This window comes from Trichomonas vaginalis, chromosome II (genome assembly GCF_026262505.1).
Source record: "Trichomonas vaginalis G3 chromosome II, whole genome shotgun sequence".
Lineage (NCBI taxonomy): Eukaryota > Parabasalia > Trichomonadida > Trichomonadidae > Trichomonas > Trichomonas vaginalis.
In genome coordinates, this window is record NC_067204.1 from 12,509,137 (window position 1) to 12,525,317 (window position 16,181).

The window sequence follows — 16,181 nt, forward strand, 5'->3', positions numbered from 1 at the left end:
GAGAGAATTTTGATCGTCTTTTTTTACTTTTTTTTCCACTCTAAAATAATCCTAATATTACTTTTACTTTTTATTATTATTATTTTCCCTTACGATTCAATTTCCTTATAGTTCCCCACTTTTAGCATCCTTATATTGAAGTCTATCGTCCCAAATTGGGGACTTAGCTTTATTGCGAAATAACATAAAAAAATTTCGAACACTCATGAAAACTTAGATTATATAAAATTAGGGATGCGTTAAACACGCCATTTGACCGGGCGTTAGGGTTGTTAAAAATATCAAAAATTAGCGTTTTGAAGACACCATGGTGTCTGATAATTTTCCCTTCCTTATTGGCGTGTAGAAATAAATGCGCCAATAGATTGAAGAAGAAGAATTGTTTTTCTCTTAATGAACTTTAATCCTTTTGATATAAGAATATTAAAAACATTAATATAATTTCGATTTCGGAAATTAAATTTCCAAATTTTTTGTCGATTTCGGAAATAACAGGATCCCGCATCCAACACGCAACAACAAAACACAAAACACACTTTTTGGTTCTTTCATCGTTTTAATCGTAATTTATGTCATACATGATTTGGATAAATTTTACAAAAATAAAAAAAAGGTAGTGGGGCTTCCAGGCGCGTTGCGCCCTCTAGCCCTGAAGATGTTTAGTATAAATGAAGTTTATATTCGGAGGGCTTCCAGGCGCGTTGCGCCCTCTAGCCCATAAGAAATTTTTCCCAAGACCCAAGAGGAGGACCGAACCCCAGCCGACCAGCCGTTGACTTTTTTGTAGAGCACTCAAAATAGTATAACTTTGTCCGGACAAATAAGGGTCTATCGTCGCTACAAAAAAAGTTACAGACGTTCCAAGGAAGTATACTTTGAGAAGCCTTTTCCCCCTTATAGAATGAGATAGGACGGTTATTTTACAAAACTGACAACACTTTGACCGAGTAGTTTTTTGTGCTGAACAAAAAGTGTCATATAAACATCTGTCAAAAACCGTTTTTTACTTCACTTAAAATGCCACGTAAGCTACGTAAGAATATACGTAAGAGGAAGGGAGCATTGAAACATCCAATAGTAAAACTGACACCACAACAAAAGTTGCAACAACAAATGATGAATGACCCCACTATGTTGCAACAAATGTCAAGCAACCCTATGCTTTTAAACCGAGTTATTGGTGCACAGAGTGGAGGTTTAAGAGCGGCACTTTTAGCGAAAATGGCAGGCTATGGTGGAGCTGCAGACGGAACAGCTTATAACCCTCAAAGTCAAATGAATTTGAGTTCACTCAAAAATCAAATAGCAGATGTCAAAAAGTCAAACATAGACATACAGAAACAAATAAGTGAAAACGAAAAGAAACTAGAATATGACAGACACACAAAGAAACTCAATGAGTTAAACGTAGAGAAAAAGAAGAAAGAAGAACAACTGAAAGAACTAAGTACAGAGGAATATGCAAAAAAAGTGTCAGAAAAAGCAGCAGAAGTAGCAAAAATGGAACAAGATGTTATAAATTTGAAAAACCATACTACTCAATATAAAGTACTGAAAGATGAAGAGATAAAACAAAAAGTCCTGAAGACATATATGGATAGCGATGAGTATAAAAAAGAAGTTGAAGCAAATGTAAAGACAGAAAAACTTTTACAGTTGCAAAACCAAACCGTACAGTATGAAAACTTAGCACAAGAAAGTAAAAATAACGACGCAGCCATGCAAAAGGCAATGAAAAGCGCAGAATATATAAAAGCTAATAATGACTGGTTAGATGCCCAAGCCAACGCTAAAGCAGCCCAACTTATAGGGTCAATAAGGACAAAAATACAAGCGGATGAAGACAGTTCAAATGAAGCTTTAATGAATGCTGACTTTAAGAATGCCTTCGAAGCTCTTCATAGTAAGGTGAAACTAGTGAACGACTTCTCATCTGGAAAGAAACTGAAGTCTGAAGGTTTCGACAAAGAGTTAAGAGAAGTAGCACAAAATATGACGAAAATAACAGATGCAGCAACGAGACAGGCAGTTCAAAGTGCCTATGACGCCGTTAGAGCAACTGTTGTGGAAAGTCAAGAAAAAGAGTTACAACAGACCAAAACAGACCTAGTAAATGCTTTCTTAAAAACGAAAAGTCAGGTAGGACATTATGCTGCAGATGGAACATATGTGCCAGCTGGTGGAACTTATATACCACCAAACCCTCCAAGAGAAGCACCTGCACCAGGACTACCTAAAACATTTACATCGTCACATGGACACAGACACAGGCATGCACCAAAACCAACAGTTCAAAATCCAGCACCACAACAACAACCAAAACCAACAGTTCAAAACCCTGCACAGCAACCAACAGTTCAAAATCCAGCACAGCAACCAACAGTTCAAAACCCTGCACAACAACAACCACAAACAGAGCAAGGACATAAAAGAAGTAGAGAAAAAGGAAACCAAGAATTCTTAAAAATGCTTAAGGAAGATTATGGTTACCCAGATACTCTTGACTTTAGTGACAGATATAAAGAAGCTATTAGAAAGTTCAAGGAAGGAAATACTGACCCGAACCTATTTAGCTTTATGGTTCAGCACCAAATGGGATATAATCTCAAACCTGGAAAATACAAGCTCGCTAAGGGATATGATTTAATAGCATATCATCCAAATGACATGAATGAATTTACTCCGAGATATTTGGTGTCAGAGCTAAATGATAATTCAACTCTCTTCATGAAACGCGTAAAAAATAGAGACGGAACGAAAGAAGAAAGGTTTATGAGTCCGGATGACTTAGATAGGGAACTTTTTAAAAACGGTCTCGGAATATATGAAATGCCAGCAGATGAGGTACAAGAAACTCCACAGGAAGAAGTTCAGATACAACCAGACATGGAAGAAATAGTTCAGCAACAACAGCTAGAAGAGCCTGAAGGAAACGAACAAGTCCCTCCTTTGGAAACTAACTTCACAGAACTAGATGAAGATTTGGAACAGCCGAAAAATCTTGACCCTCAACAAGTGTATGCGGAGAATATGGAATCTTTCCAAGAGTCTAAGAAAAATTCGGCTGACATAGTAGAAGAATATCGAAAAATGTTCGCCGACATACAAAAGACTCCAACATCAGATGAAAATATTCAGCATAGAATGGAAGTACTGAAAGAAAATGTACGCAAATACAACAATCCTTTTTACTTACGACCATATAACGTTCAATCTTTGGCTGAACTCGGTGAAAATAAAAGGTTAAATTTCAACAAAACATATAGAAATGAAACATTGTTTAAAGTTCATTCAGAACCTAACCAAGATGGAAACAAACCTACTTTTGTTTCTGCAGACTATGGAACTACAATGAAATGGGGTCATAAAGCTAATCCGGATAGGTGGTTCATAAACTTACAACCTCAATTCCAAGAAGTTGTAGACGCAATGGAAGTGAATGGTGAACCAGATATAGCTGGTATTTTAAGCGCGGCTTTAATGCCATTGAAAGATATGAAAAATGCAGATATTTTGGACCAGTATGAAATGAACATGGCTGATGGAAATATAACACCTGACGTTCTAGAACATTTATCTCAAAGAACTACACAGAACCATAGAGATGGTATATTTGGTGAAGAGTTTAGAAAGAAAGTTAGGGAGATAGAAGGAAGAGAACCTATTGTACATGACCTTGCAAACGAAAGTTTGCAAAATGTCATAAAAACTGACTTTGCAGACAATGAACTGAGAAGGGATGAATATTTAAGAAAACTCAAATGGACAGTACCAAATGAAATGTTAGTATTGAAAAACATGTTCCATGACAAAATAAAACCAACTACAGAAATAAATGACGCAAGACTGAAACATTGGGTAAAAGCTTTCCCATTCACAAAAGATATTATTGGTAACATGGAAAGAAAACCAGAATGGCTACAAAAACATATATTTGGAAACGAGCTTATTCCATATGGACAAGCTCTGTTTGAAGAGCTTGAACCGGAAACTCAGGAAAGAGTCATGCAAACAATAAGCGAAGACTCAAGTACAAACTATGACAAAATCTTTCTAGGATATAGGTTACCTGAGATGGGCGACCAGAGCCCAAAGGCAAAAAGGACATGGGAAATTTACAACATATTAGGTGAACATGAGGCAAAGATGCAACAACTTGAAGCAGAGGGCAAGTTACCAAAAGCGACACCAAAGAAGAAGAGAAGAGTAGAACAAAGTGAAAGTAGTGAAGAAGTAACTTCATCTAGTGAAAGTAGTGGCAATGAAGGAAAAAGAAGAGTTAAAAACTCAGTCAGGAAGAAAGTAAAGCTTGGTCCGAGTGGGTTCTATTATGATATATAAATCCAACTATTCTATATTTTTACCCATATGAAATGTACGCCGCTCAGAATATAACGCCAACAGTTTTGGATGCCATGAACGGAAATGTTTCGAATGGTATAACGAATGCGACAATGCCATTAGAAGGTCAGAAATAGTTCCTGGAACTTACGAATATACAACTGCTGTTTCTTATGGAAACGTAGGTGAGTTTGGAGAAGGTTCTTCAACAACAGTAGATATTGCTTGCGACAGGTTTCATATTCTTTCTATTGACAACTCATTCTTATACGTGGAACAAGACATTGAAATAAAACCTTCTGCCAAGTTGTCTGACAAGAAAGGTTGCAATGGAATTTTCTATGTCGGATACCAATATGCTCCAGAAGTTTTCATGGGATATAAGATATATTCTAACTCTGACTTAGTTCAAACAGTAACATGGGCAAACTATGAATGGTTCGCTTTGAGAAACTCAGTACAACCACAAGCTAGAGAACAAACAGACCAGTATGCAACTATTGAGAAAATAAGAAGACTTGACCCTAACGTTCCAGGAGTTTATGTTAACCTTTCTGGACAAACTGCAGCAGCAGTAACCAAAGTAAAACTGAAACTTAGAGTTCCTTTGTCATCTTTCCTCATCTTCAGGTTTTTAAGATACTTGCCAAACTGGGCAGGAAAAATTTCTATCGAACTTACTCCAAGCAAAAATAACTTAGTCATTGCACCAACACAAGACCCATTCAGCATTACTGTAGCTGGAACCGGTGGAGCCAAGTTCTGTGACTTTTGCAAAGACAAAGTTGACTTAGACTTTGGTTTCTAAACCTCAACACTGAAGTAAACTATTATTTCAATGCTGCTGGAGATGCTTGGGACCCAGTTAAGTTCACATGCGAACAGTTTGAATGCAAGAGAATAGAAAGCAGACTTGCAGTCTATATGTTGGACCCAGATATTTCAAATGCTTTAGCTGCCAAATATATTGCAGTTCCACTTATGTTCCCTAATACACCAAAATATCTGTCAAAGACTTTGCAGGTGAAGTTGGAAACCAAAGTGCTGACCCAGGTGCAAGAACAGATATTGCTTTAACAACTGCAATGAAACATGCAGATACTATGTTTGTACTGTTCAGACGAACTATAAATGACTATTCTTGTTTCTACAACCCTGGTATTAAATATCATATAAACATAGATGGCAAATATTATCCAAGAGAAGAATATTCTACAGTTGAGGATATGAGGTCATACAACTTGACATTAGATGCTATGAACTTTAACAACAACTTCACAACAACCATTAACCCTGAAATGCAAAGTTCTATTATGCCATATGTGAAAGTATGGACTCATACAGGAGGTCAAAAAACTCAATATACAAATGGAGACCGTTCAAACTTTTGGCTTGGCATTCCATTTGCTGACTCAGAAGACTTTATGGGTGGTATTTCAACTGTTGGTACAGTTCAAATACAATATACTGGTGACAGAGACGGTCCAGATGAATTGAAAGCAAAGAAGTTTACAAAACCAATAGCACTTTTCACGGAAGATGCTCTTTTGAAGATTCGTTCGATGAAACCTGCTGGGGCTCCTCAGATTGGCATAACGACAGCTTCCGTCGAGCAGATTTTGGCAGCAGGTCAGTAAGTTGTTCTTGAACTGACTTCTCTCCGTCAAATATTGACAGTACGCCAGTTTTGACATAATATTGTATTATAAACTTTCCTTTAGTAATATCTGTAAGTTTTGAAGTTATATTTTTGTCTGCTTCAAGAACTTTCACCATTTCAGTTATACCAACTTTCTTTGCTTTATGAAAATATTTTGGTTCAGCAAATATTGCTATTCTATAACATTTTCCATTGTTTGTGTAAAGAACTATTCTGTCAATGTATTTGTATTGTTTGTGAGTATAAACTTTGTTCTGCTTCAATTCAATAAATATCCGAATACGTCCATCTTTTTATTCTAAGTAAAATGTCATTTCCGAAAATAGAAGCGTAAGTGTTTCAAAAGGTTTAATGGCGGTGGCAGATGTGAAGTTAAATTCACCAACTCAAACAAACAGTCAAAGTGTTATTGTCAATGTCAAAGACAGAGATGTTGAAGTGGGGAAACCATACAAAGACGAAGATGGTATAACAATTGTTCCTGTAAAAGAACCAACATATCCTGAAGTTAACAGAGACTTAAGTTCTGTTGCAGATATTCGAAACGACTACCAACAACTGAAAGACAAACTTCAAACTCAGGAGAAGATTTGTCAAGCTTTAAGTTAATGTTAAACTTGTCGAACACAACCCTGTAAAAGTGAACTCATATGTCATTGCACCTCATGAAGTTTTGAAAGAACTATTGAAACTTTTGAACAGAGGCAGACGATATAAACATCAAAGAAATAGAACCCGACATTAGTTGCTGTGGTGTTTTCATATAATGTCATTGACAAGATATACGTTATGAAAGGAGGTGAAACGTTGAACTTAAAATATAGTTTCCCAGACGTTATAAAAATATTTGACGACCACAACATTTCATTAAAATTTATTTGCTAAGTAAATGGCAGAAGACATAATGGTTTATACTATTACGACTAAAAACCCTGAGTCATATAATTCTATAACAACAAACTTACAAAGTCCTCAAGGACGATATTGTAAACTAACCTTAAACACAATGACGACTAAAGCCTGTTTTGCTCTTTTGACACCAGAAGACTTTATTGTGAATGGTAAAAAATACTCCTTTGAAGATACTTACTCAGATATACCACCAACAGGTTTTGTTGACTTATTTAATACTTTAAGTACAGGTGTAACATGTGCTGCAACTAGAGCAGGTTTCATTATGTTTGGATGTCCGACTGAGTTTACTATAAACAATATAGCTATAATACAAAACTTATATCTGGTTTTTACTACCAACAGTTTCCTATAACAGGAAAAGGTGTCATACAAGGAATGTCTATTCCATTGACATTAAGCACACCAATCTTATATATTGTTTCAAACTTAGGTTCAAAGTGTTATTCGAATGTCGACAGAAACTATTATGACCAAAAGATACTTATGCGTATAAACAATACTTTCTCTGCTGGTTTGCCTATTGTTCATTCGAATGCAGAATTTTCAACCTTAGTGAACTCAAACACTTTGGCAAGTATAACGTTGACATTAGTTGACGCAAACTTTGTTCCTGTAAAACTTTTATGTCCTATGTATTTGTCAATGACGCAGAAAGTTTCGAATTGGAAGATGCAACTGGTGAAAGTATTGTATTACAAGAACAACTTCAACAACAAATAGCTCAAGAACAACAAATGCAACAAATGGAACAACAAAGTCAAGAATAAAAAAATATTATTTTTTTTTATTTTTATAAAAATGTACAGAATAGATGTTTCAGATTTTTATGACTTCCAAGCATTCAGAAATATGTGTCCATTTCGAGACTATAACAAAGCAGTCGAGAATTTGAAACGTTTAGTCATTTATGTCGACTCTGCCCCAGAATGTTATGTTATGAAAGAATGGGATGTTGTCTTTAACAAACCAAGAGCAACAATAGTGTCTGAACAAGAATGTAGACAGAAACTTAAGAAAATAAAAGTTGTACAAGTTGGAATGAAGATGTTAGATGCTTGGGATATCTTATTGTCAAAACTTGAAGATTTTTCAGTTCGTGGTATAAAGTTTTATACACCTTCTCCAAACTTCTATTCTATCTTCACTGGATATAAATATGAACAAGTAGAATGGAAACACAGTATTATAGAAGCTTGGTTAGACCATGTCAAAGAAATTATATGCAATGGAAACGAAAGAGTCTATGAGTATATCTTATGTTGGTTTGCAAACATCTTACAACATCCAAGTGCTAAAAATGAAACTGCTCTCATTATAATTGGAAAACAAGGAACTGGTAAGAACACATTCTTTACAGATATCTTGTGCAAACTGTTAGAAGGTTATTCGAATCCGAATATGACAAACTTAGAAAACATCTGTGGCAAGTTTAACTCCTCAATAGAGAATATGAAACTTATAGTTTGCAATGAACTTCAAAGTATAGATACAACAAAAGTTTTGAACTCAAATGCTTTGAAGAGTCTTATAACAGACAAAGTTGGAGTTGTTGAAAGAAAGTATAAACCAAAGAGTTAGTGAAAATGTTGCAAACTTCATTATGGTTTCAAACAATGCTGTTCCGATGAAGTTAGAAAGTTCTGACAGAAGATATGTAGTTGTCAGAACGTCAGATTCTCATATGCAAGATACAGAATATTTTGACGACTTAGCAGAAACTTTGACATCTGACTTTTACAACCACTTGTTCTCATATTTCATGACATTAGATATTTCTAAGTTCAATCCAAGACAAATTCCACATACCGAAGAGAGACAAACATTGTTAGAAGCAAACAAGAGTGTATATGAACTGTTCATAGATGAAACTGACTTTGTGTCATTAGATGAAAGGTCTTTATATGATGAATATAAACAATATTGTCAAGAATATGGTTATATGGCAGCTTCTAAACGTACATTCTTGGCAAATGTCAAAAGTCTTTTAGATGTTCAGAATGGTGTATATACAAAGAAAATTTTTTCTGAGTAAATTAAAAAAAAATATTTTTTTATCCGATAGAAAAGATGACGAAATTCATCTCAGTAAATAAGTACATGACAGAAGTCAAAGATAAGTTAGCTCCATTCGCATATTTGAATGTTTACTTCTACAATTTTGAAAAGTCTACATTTGACAAAATTTGGAACATTGCACCAGTTAAGTTTGCTGTTGTTAGAAAAAGTGGTGCAACTTTTGAAGACTTATACATTGACGGTATGTTGACAGTCAAAGAAAATTTTGACAGAAAGTTCTCAAAACTCGAAGAAGGTAAAGCATACAAACTTGTTATACCTTATGAACCAAAGAAAGCAGACGACTATGAATATTATGAGTCTAAGATAGTTGAAGTTCAAGGTAAGTTGGGTAAAAAGATTTTAGAGTCTAAGCCAGTGTTTACTCCTAAAGAGGAAGAGAACATTGACATTGACCCAGAAATGTTCTAAAAATAAAATTTTATTTTTACATATCAAATTTCTTTTTCTCTGGAACTGGTTCAGGTTCTTTCTTCTCTTCTTCTACTTTCTTTTCTTTCTTCTTCTTTTCTGGTGGAGTTATGTCAAATTTGGCGCAACCATATTTATGTAAAAGTTCTTTGTCCTTTAATAGCTCATCTATTCTGTTTTCTATTTCATCTTCAAGAACAGCGCATGTGTCTTCTTTGCATTCTAAGAACTTTTGTTGGACTTCATCTTTCCAATCGGCGTCATCTCTGTCAACAAGCCTGTCATTGACAAATTTTAAGACTGCTCTGCTTAATGTTTTATGGTTCTTGTCATATTCCCAGAAACAGAACTTTAGAACAAATTCACCTTTCTTGTTTACACTATGTAAGATTTTATGGTCGACAGATGTTTTGCTGTCAAAAAGTTTGTCTCGAATATAGATAGCGAAATCGCTAGACATTTTCTAAAAGATAAAAATTTTAATTTTTCTAAAATATGTTAGAAAAAAAGTTTGCTGACATTGACAAGAAATTTGAGAATGTTTTAAACAAGAACAAGAGGAAGTTAGAAAATGCTCAGATAAAGCCTATACATGAAAAGTTCTTATTTGCTCAGAATGGTATAACAGGTCTAATTGCACCACCTGGGTCTGGTAAGACTTTCACTTATCTTAAAATGGCTGCACAACAACAAGAACTAGATGAGAAGAACCCATTCTATGAGTTAGTTGTTATTTGTAGTACTTCTGGTCAATTTGACCAAACCGTCAATTCGTTCAAAGATATTATAAAGAAGTCTAAGTTAGTATGTATAAAGGATACTGAGTTGTTAGATTGGATAAAGAAGTACCAAAGAAGAGTTTTGAAGTATAATGCTATAAATGAGTATATAAATTCTAAGTTCAAAGACCCTAATGAGGAAATGCAGAGAATATTAGAGAAGAAACACTTCAGAAACAAACAGAAAGAGATAGAATACATTTCGAAGAAATTGCAATCTTACGATTGGAAAACGTACCCTCATAGGTGTCTTCTTATCTTAGATGATTTCGCCTCTCATCCTTTGTTAAAGAACAGAGAACAAGACATGTGTCGAATTCTTAAGAAGCTCAGACACTTTAACATCTCAGTTGTCATTTGTGTACAGACAGCAAAGAGTTTAAGTAAGGATGTTAAAAGAATACTTACTGACATAATACTTTTCCCCGGATTGTCCGAAGACGATTTCATGGAACTTATGAAAGAGTCCATGGCAGGTAAGTTTGACAGACATGAACTATGGGAGAAGTACAAAGTCATACAAGACCCTCATACTTCTTTCAGAATTCATATCTACGCAAACAAAGTTCAAATTGTAAAAAGTCAAGCTTGAAAAATAAAGAGTTCATTTACTCTGCTTGTTTGAAGTTGTCAAAATACTCTGTTATTTTTTCTTTCAGTAGCGGTAAGTCTTCTTTGAAGGTAAGTATTGTACAACCTTTCATATCATAGTGTGTTTGAGGTAACGTATCTTGAACTATTTGTTTCACATCTTCATTCGGTGTCATTGAAATCGGTAAGTTTTCGCGATAGAACCAATTTCTGTCATATTTGTAAATCTTAGCAAGGTCATAAAAGCTTTTGTTGTTTCTTCTGACTAAATGCAACATAACCATATCTCTGTCTTCTTCATTTTCCATCTCTTCAGTATAAATCATATACTTATAGTTCTTTTCCTTTCCTTTTGGTACCGAACGTGGTATTCTTTTCTGAATGCTTTTGTCTTTTGCTTCAAGCTTGTTTTCCATCTCTTCACGTTCTTGTCTATGAATTTCGTCAAGAAGTCTGTAAATATACCAAGCATAACGAGGCGAAGCCCACATTGCAACAGCATTTACAAGAAGTCTATGTACATAATATCCTCTCAAACCGTTTGGCAATTTTTCACGATTTTCATAGAGTTTTGGCGACTGCGGTTTTTTACCTACTCGCTGTTCTTCACGATTTTCATAGAGTTTTGGCGACTGCGGTTTTTTACCTACTCGCTGTTCTTCACTGTTTTCATAGAGTTTTGGCGACTGCGGTTTTTTACCTACTCGCTGTTCTTCACGATTTTCATAGAGTTTTGGCGACTGTGGTTTTTTACCTACTCGCTGTTCTTCACTGTTTTCATAGAGTTTGGCGACTGTGGTTTTTTACCTACTCGAGTTTTTGCGACTACGAGAAAATCCGTAGTCGAATTTTCAGCTTCATTTAATAGTTCAATAGTGCTTTGGTTCCTAAACCAGTCTTGTGGTTTCTTAGTATCTGGAGCAAAACATGCTGTCAAAATACTTTGCATTTGGTACATGTCATCTTTGACTGAACGAATGAGACGGAGTTGTTTGTTAAACTGTATGTACTCGTATTCTTCATTTATAGCTTCATGGACTATAACTGTTGTTGTGTTCTCTGTTGTTGACATATCTGTCTTTACATACAAAATAAAAAAATAAATAAAAATAAAACTAACTTTATTTTTTCTATCTTAAGGAAATTCATGATTTTTGTGCTGAATTCAATAAAAATATATTTTAGGTGAAGCCCACATTGCAACAGCATTTACAAGAAGTCTATGTACATAATATCCTTTCAAACCAGGAGCCAAATTCTTGCGATTTTCATAGAGTTTTGGCGACTGGGTTTTTTTAACTACTCGCTGTTCTTCACTGTTTTCCGAGGGAAGCAAGCATATGAGGAAATTCATGAATTTTGGTCATTTTTCAGCAAAAATATATTTTAGGTGAAGCCCACATTGCAACAGCATTTACAAGAAGTCTATGTACATAATATCCTTTCAAACCAGGAGCCAAATTCTTGCGATTTTCATACGGAATCTCTTCTCTCGGTTTTCCGAGGGAAGCAAGCATATGAGGAAATTCATGAATTTTGGTCATTTTTCAGCAAAAATATATTTTAGGTGAAGCCCACATTGCAACAGCATTTACAAGAAGTCTATGTACATAATATCCTTTCAAACCAGGAGCCAAATTCTTGCGATTTTCATACGGAATCTCTTCTCTCGGTTTTCCGAGGGAAGCAAGCATATGAGGAAATTCATGATTTTTGGTCATTTTTCAATAAAAATATATTTTAGGTGAAGAGGTGAGATTTCACCTGTTTTTTCACCTAATTTTTCACCTCTTTTTTCACAAACGTTTTACATGGTAAACGTTATTTTTTAAATTTTGTGAAAACTCAACGGTTTGACACAAGCCATATGCCATTTTACTCAGAATTTTGTTGCTGAATTCAATAAAAATATATTTTAGGTGAAGAGGTGAGATCTCACCCGTTTTCTCACCTAATTTTTCACCCCAGTTATTTTATAAGCGTTTTACATGAATTGTACGATGTATATTTGAAATCCTAAACAGTTTTGTAGCTTCTATTTCTTCTTTTAGTACATCGAATGTTTTAACAATGCCGAAGGTTTCTTTATACTTCTTCTTGACGTCAGATAGAAGGAAATCGTCAGCAGTTGGATAGTTTTTGTTCAGAAATTCTAACATGTCCATTTTATTTTCTACCGGCTTCTCTGCTTCTTTCTTTAAATCTGCATAGTCGTTTCTCATTCTTTCTATCTCTTTGACGGAGTAGTTATATTTCCTCATTGCTGCTTTACATTTAGAACATTGCGGGTTCATTTTTGCGTTATATTCTGAAACCTTACCTGCTAAAACAACCAAGGCGTCAATGGTTTTCTTTAAATCTGAAGCAGCTGGTTTTATCTGTTCATGCCATACCTTACCTCTTCTATCTTTATCTCTTATCTGCCATACACATTTTGCAGCTAATGAAACAAAGTTGTCGTATGTCTTAAACTCCCCAGATTTATATATGTCAGAGATGTTCTTATATACCATGTCGCAATCTTTGTCCATAACTTTATGGTTGCAATGAAAACCAAGGAATTCATAATTTACCTTTCGTATGAACTTCTTTATTTCTACTGAGTCAGTTGCTTTGACTTCAATTTCATCGAATTCAGGAATAGTGAGCTTTTGTTGTTGGATTTCAGGTAGTTTAAGCAAATGGTCGATGAGGTCCTCCATTTCATAAAGATACTGTTCATTTGTTTCATCTTTCGCACTACAGTCTAAATTACTTGTTAAAAGTTCCTGCTTTATCTTCTGGATTTCTGTTTCGAAAGTATATGAAGAAGGAATGAAGCTTTTCATTTCTACTAACATAGATGTTGGATTCATGACTAACGAGTTTGGTGCTGTTGTTTGAATTGTTGTTGTGCCGACTGTTGACATTTCTGTTCTTTTATACAAAATAAAAAAATAAATAAAAATAAAACTAACTTTATTTTTTCTATCTTAAGGAAATTCATGAAAATTCATGAGGGTGAAAAAACAGGTGAAAAAAGAGGTGAAATCTCACCTCTTCACCTAAATTATATTTTTGCTGAATTCAGCAACAAAATGAACGAGGTCAGGATGTATGTAAATACATTTGAATTCATTCATAACACCCTTTGTAAGCTCATAAAATGCTTGTTTTGAGGTCGAGCCACTTTTGGCTCCACCGTATTCTTTCAACCAAAACTCAAGAATTTCCTGCATGAATTTTGTATAAAAAGCAACCGTCTGAATTCAGACTGTTGCTATATTCTTCACAAAATGCCTTATAATACTCTTCCCAGGACTTATTTTCCAACAACTTTCTAAAGTCTTTCCTAAACTGACTGACTGACTGACTGACTGACGGCACAAAGTGGCTTAACGAAAACATTAATATATAAAATTCATGAAAATTCAAGAGGGTGAAAAAACAGGTGAAAAAAGAGGTGAAATCTCACCTCTTCACCTAAACATTATTTTTGGTGCGGGAACAACTTTCTCTCAATTGGAGCTGTAGCATACTCTTTGCGTAAGCGGTTCAGACCTTCTTCGAAGTCTTGGTCTCTCTTGGACTGAGATTGGAATTGCTGGGGTGGAGCTTGCTGGAACAACCAAGGGTTGGGGCAGTAAGGCATAGGCTGAGGAGGGTAGTTCGGGAAGCCTTGTGGTGGGTAGTAACCTTGAGGTGGAAATTGGTAGTAATTCGGAGGTACTTGCTGGAACTGAGGTTGCTGAGGAGACTGTTGTGGTTCTTTAGGTTCCTCTGGTTTGGGAATGGACTCGGTTGGTGGGACGTCGGACATTGTTCTGAAACAGTACAAATATTGTTCTGAAGCAGTGCAAGTCTTGTTCTGAAAAAGTACAAGTATTGTTCTGAAACAGTACAAGTATTGTTCTGAAAAAGTGCAAGTATTGTTCTGAAAAAGTACAAGTATTGTTCTGAAACAGAAAATTTTTCTCACAAATTGAGAGCTTTTACGGGGAATTTGTTCTGAAAAAGTTCAAGTCTTGTTCTGAAAAAGTTCAAGTCTTGTTCTGAAACAGTACAAGTATTGTTCTAAAAAGTACAAGACTAGTTCTGAAAACAGTACAAGTAGTTTCTGAAAAAGTACAAGACTAGTTCTGAAACAGAACAATGGACAATATCGAGCCATTAGATGAGGCAATTTACCTTATAGAGATAAATGAAGTTGTTAAGCAGTACTTGGGCAAGGACAAAGCCAACAAGTCCCTCGGCTTCTGGTTGTCTGGAAGAGGTGCGCTGAAAATCGAAATTGAAACCGGAATTCAATTCAAATACCAGAAAACACTCCTGTAGACGACATAAAGGAGATGAAGAAAGAAGCTCTTCTCAAGTTCTTTGCAAAGCGCCCATGATACAAACTTCCAAACAGAGAGAGTCCAATTCCACGAATTATACAAATTCTCAGAGCACTGTTCCACTTCTCGGGTCAGCCGTTCTAATAACCTCAGAAGGCGACATCCAACCAGTTCAGTAAACATCTCATTTTAACTCACTTTTTATGTTTTTTGTGAAAGTGTCAAAAATAAATTTTTTCATGAGTTTTCTACGATGTTAGAAAAAATGTTATTTTCTAATATCTTCACATTCAATACTTTTTCAGCACTTTTCCGTAGTTATTATATGAAGACAATTCGAGATAAAAGTCATAGTACAATGAATAATATGTTGCACACCATTTGTTGTGAACCAAACTTGAAAGTCAGAGAAACTGTTACTAGATGTTCGTAGAATTTAGAAGCAAAGTCATAAAAGTCCTTACGATACATAGAAAACTGTTGTTGCTTGAACTGAAACTTGCATGACACATAACATTTTGAGGGTCAAACACGTTTCTATAAACCATCAAATCTGCTGGTGGAAGTATAAATTTAAATGGACCATCTGTGTAATGGTTCGTTCTGGTTTAGTAACCGAAGAAATTGTGCCCAAGAACGTTTGTCTACTTCCCAAAATAAAAACTCTGTATCTCTTGGAGGGTTAATTTCAATCTTTTGAAATGAAACGGTGGAGTTCATCTTGTCATATTCTAGTTTCAGATAGTATGTTCCATTTAGTAAAGAGTTGTATTTTTCTTGAAATTCCCAATAATATTTGTTCATTTGAGTTTGAAAGTCATCTAGAGTTTTCTCAGACTTTCGTCTGAACGAACTGTAAAGATTCTCATTTCGTCAAATTTGTCTATTAGACCATCAGAACCTTCATACTGCCCATGAAAATATACTGCGAACATAAATGCGTTAGTTCTATTTGAAAACAAAACTCTTCTAAATCCTATTGCCTTTGCATCTGAAGGACTTTGAAGCCAACGAATTGGATAGTCAAACCTGTATTCTCGGGATGAAATTTCTTCATCTGAAATAGTCCTACCAGCATTTGTAAAGATATAG

General features: G+C 35.1%; 8 protein-coding genes and 4 pseudogenes across 12 annotated transcripts, besides 1 other annotated feature; 8 read left to right on the top strand and 4 right to left on the bottom strand.

The window, feature by feature from the left end:
* Positions 1-1,017: 1,017 nt before the first annotated feature.
* Positions 1,018-2,363, top strand: TVAGG3_0533350 (protein of unknown function, DUF4106 family; the record flags this gene model as incomplete). The annotated part of the gene is made up of 1 exon (XM_051237666.1): positions 1,018-2,363. A coding segment is annotated over one exon (1,346 nt), but the record flags the coding sequence as incomplete, so codon positions are not given.
* A 103-nt stretch (positions 2,364-2,466) lies between these two features.
* On the top strand, positions 2,467-3,053 carry TVAGG3_0533360 (protein of unknown function, DUF4106 family; the record flags this gene model as incomplete). Its single annotated transcript, XM_051237667.1, has 1 exon — positions 2,467-3,053. A coding segment is annotated over one exon (587 nt), but the record flags the coding sequence as incomplete, so codon positions are not given.
* Positions 3,054-3,294: 241 nt separating this feature from the next.
* Positions 3,295-13,682: a mobile genetic element.
* TVAGG3_0533380 lies at positions 4,416-5,259 on the top strand (annotated as a pseudogene). The gene has a single exon. A coding segment is annotated over exon 1 (844 nt).
* Positions 5,568-5,978, top strand: TVAGG3_0533390 (protein of unknown function, DUF4106 family; the record flags this gene model as incomplete). Its single annotated transcript, XM_051237668.1, has 1 exon — positions 5,568-5,978. The coding sequence occupies one exon, from the start codon at positions 5,568-5,570 to the stop codon at positions 5,976-5,978; it is 411 nt and encodes a 136-aa protein (XP_051095492.1).
* Positions 7,766-8,757, top strand: TVAGG3_0533400 (annotated as a pseudogene). Its single transcript has one exon. A coding segment is annotated over exon 1 (992 nt).
* Positions 8,984-9,403, top strand: TVAGG3_0533410 (protein of unknown function, DUF4108 family; the record flags this gene model as incomplete). The annotated part of the gene is made up of 1 exon (XM_051237669.1): positions 8,984-9,403. One exon carries the CDS (start codon positions 8,984-8,986, stop codon positions 9,401-9,403), a length of 420 nt encoding a protein of 139 aa, XP_051095493.1.
* TVAGG3_0533420 (uncharacterized protein) lies at positions 9,420-9,863 on the bottom strand (the record flags this gene model as incomplete). Its single annotated transcript, XM_051237670.1, has 1 exon — positions 9,420-9,863. The coding sequence occupies one exon, from the start codon at positions 9,861-9,863 to the stop codon at positions 9,420-9,422; it is 444 nt and encodes a 147-aa protein (XP_051095494.1).
* On the top strand, positions 9,899-10,491 carry TVAGG3_0533430 (protein of unknown function, DUF4106 family; the record flags this gene model as incomplete). Its single annotated transcript, XM_051237671.1, has 1 exon — positions 9,899-10,491. A coding segment is annotated over one exon (593 nt), but the record flags the coding sequence as incomplete, so codon positions are not given.
* TVAGG3_0533440 lies at positions 11,122-11,845 on the bottom strand (annotated as a pseudogene). The gene has a single exon. A coding segment is annotated over exon 1 (724 nt).
* Positions 12,747-13,682, bottom strand: TVAGG3_0533450 (organellar and viral DNA polymerase type B; the record flags this gene model as incomplete). Its single annotated transcript, XM_001295282.1, has 1 exon — positions 12,747-13,682. The coding sequence occupies one exon, from the start codon at positions 13,680-13,682 to the stop codon at positions 12,747-12,749; it is 936 nt and encodes a 311-aa protein (XP_001295283.1).
* Positions 13,683-14,242: 560 nt separating this feature from the next.
* On the bottom strand, positions 14,243-14,572 carry TVAGG3_0533460 (uncharacterized protein; the record flags this gene model as incomplete). Its single annotated transcript, XM_051237672.1, has 1 exon — positions 14,243-14,572. One exon carries the CDS (start codon positions 14,570-14,572, stop codon positions 14,243-14,245), a length of 330 nt encoding a protein of 109 aa, XP_051095496.1.
* Positions 14,573-14,904: 332 nt separating this feature from the next.
* TVAGG3_0533470 lies at positions 14,905-15,268 on the top strand (annotated as a pseudogene). Its single transcript has one exon. A coding segment is annotated over exon 1 (364 nt).
* The last annotated feature ends 913 nt before the right edge of the window (positions 15,269-16,181 follow it).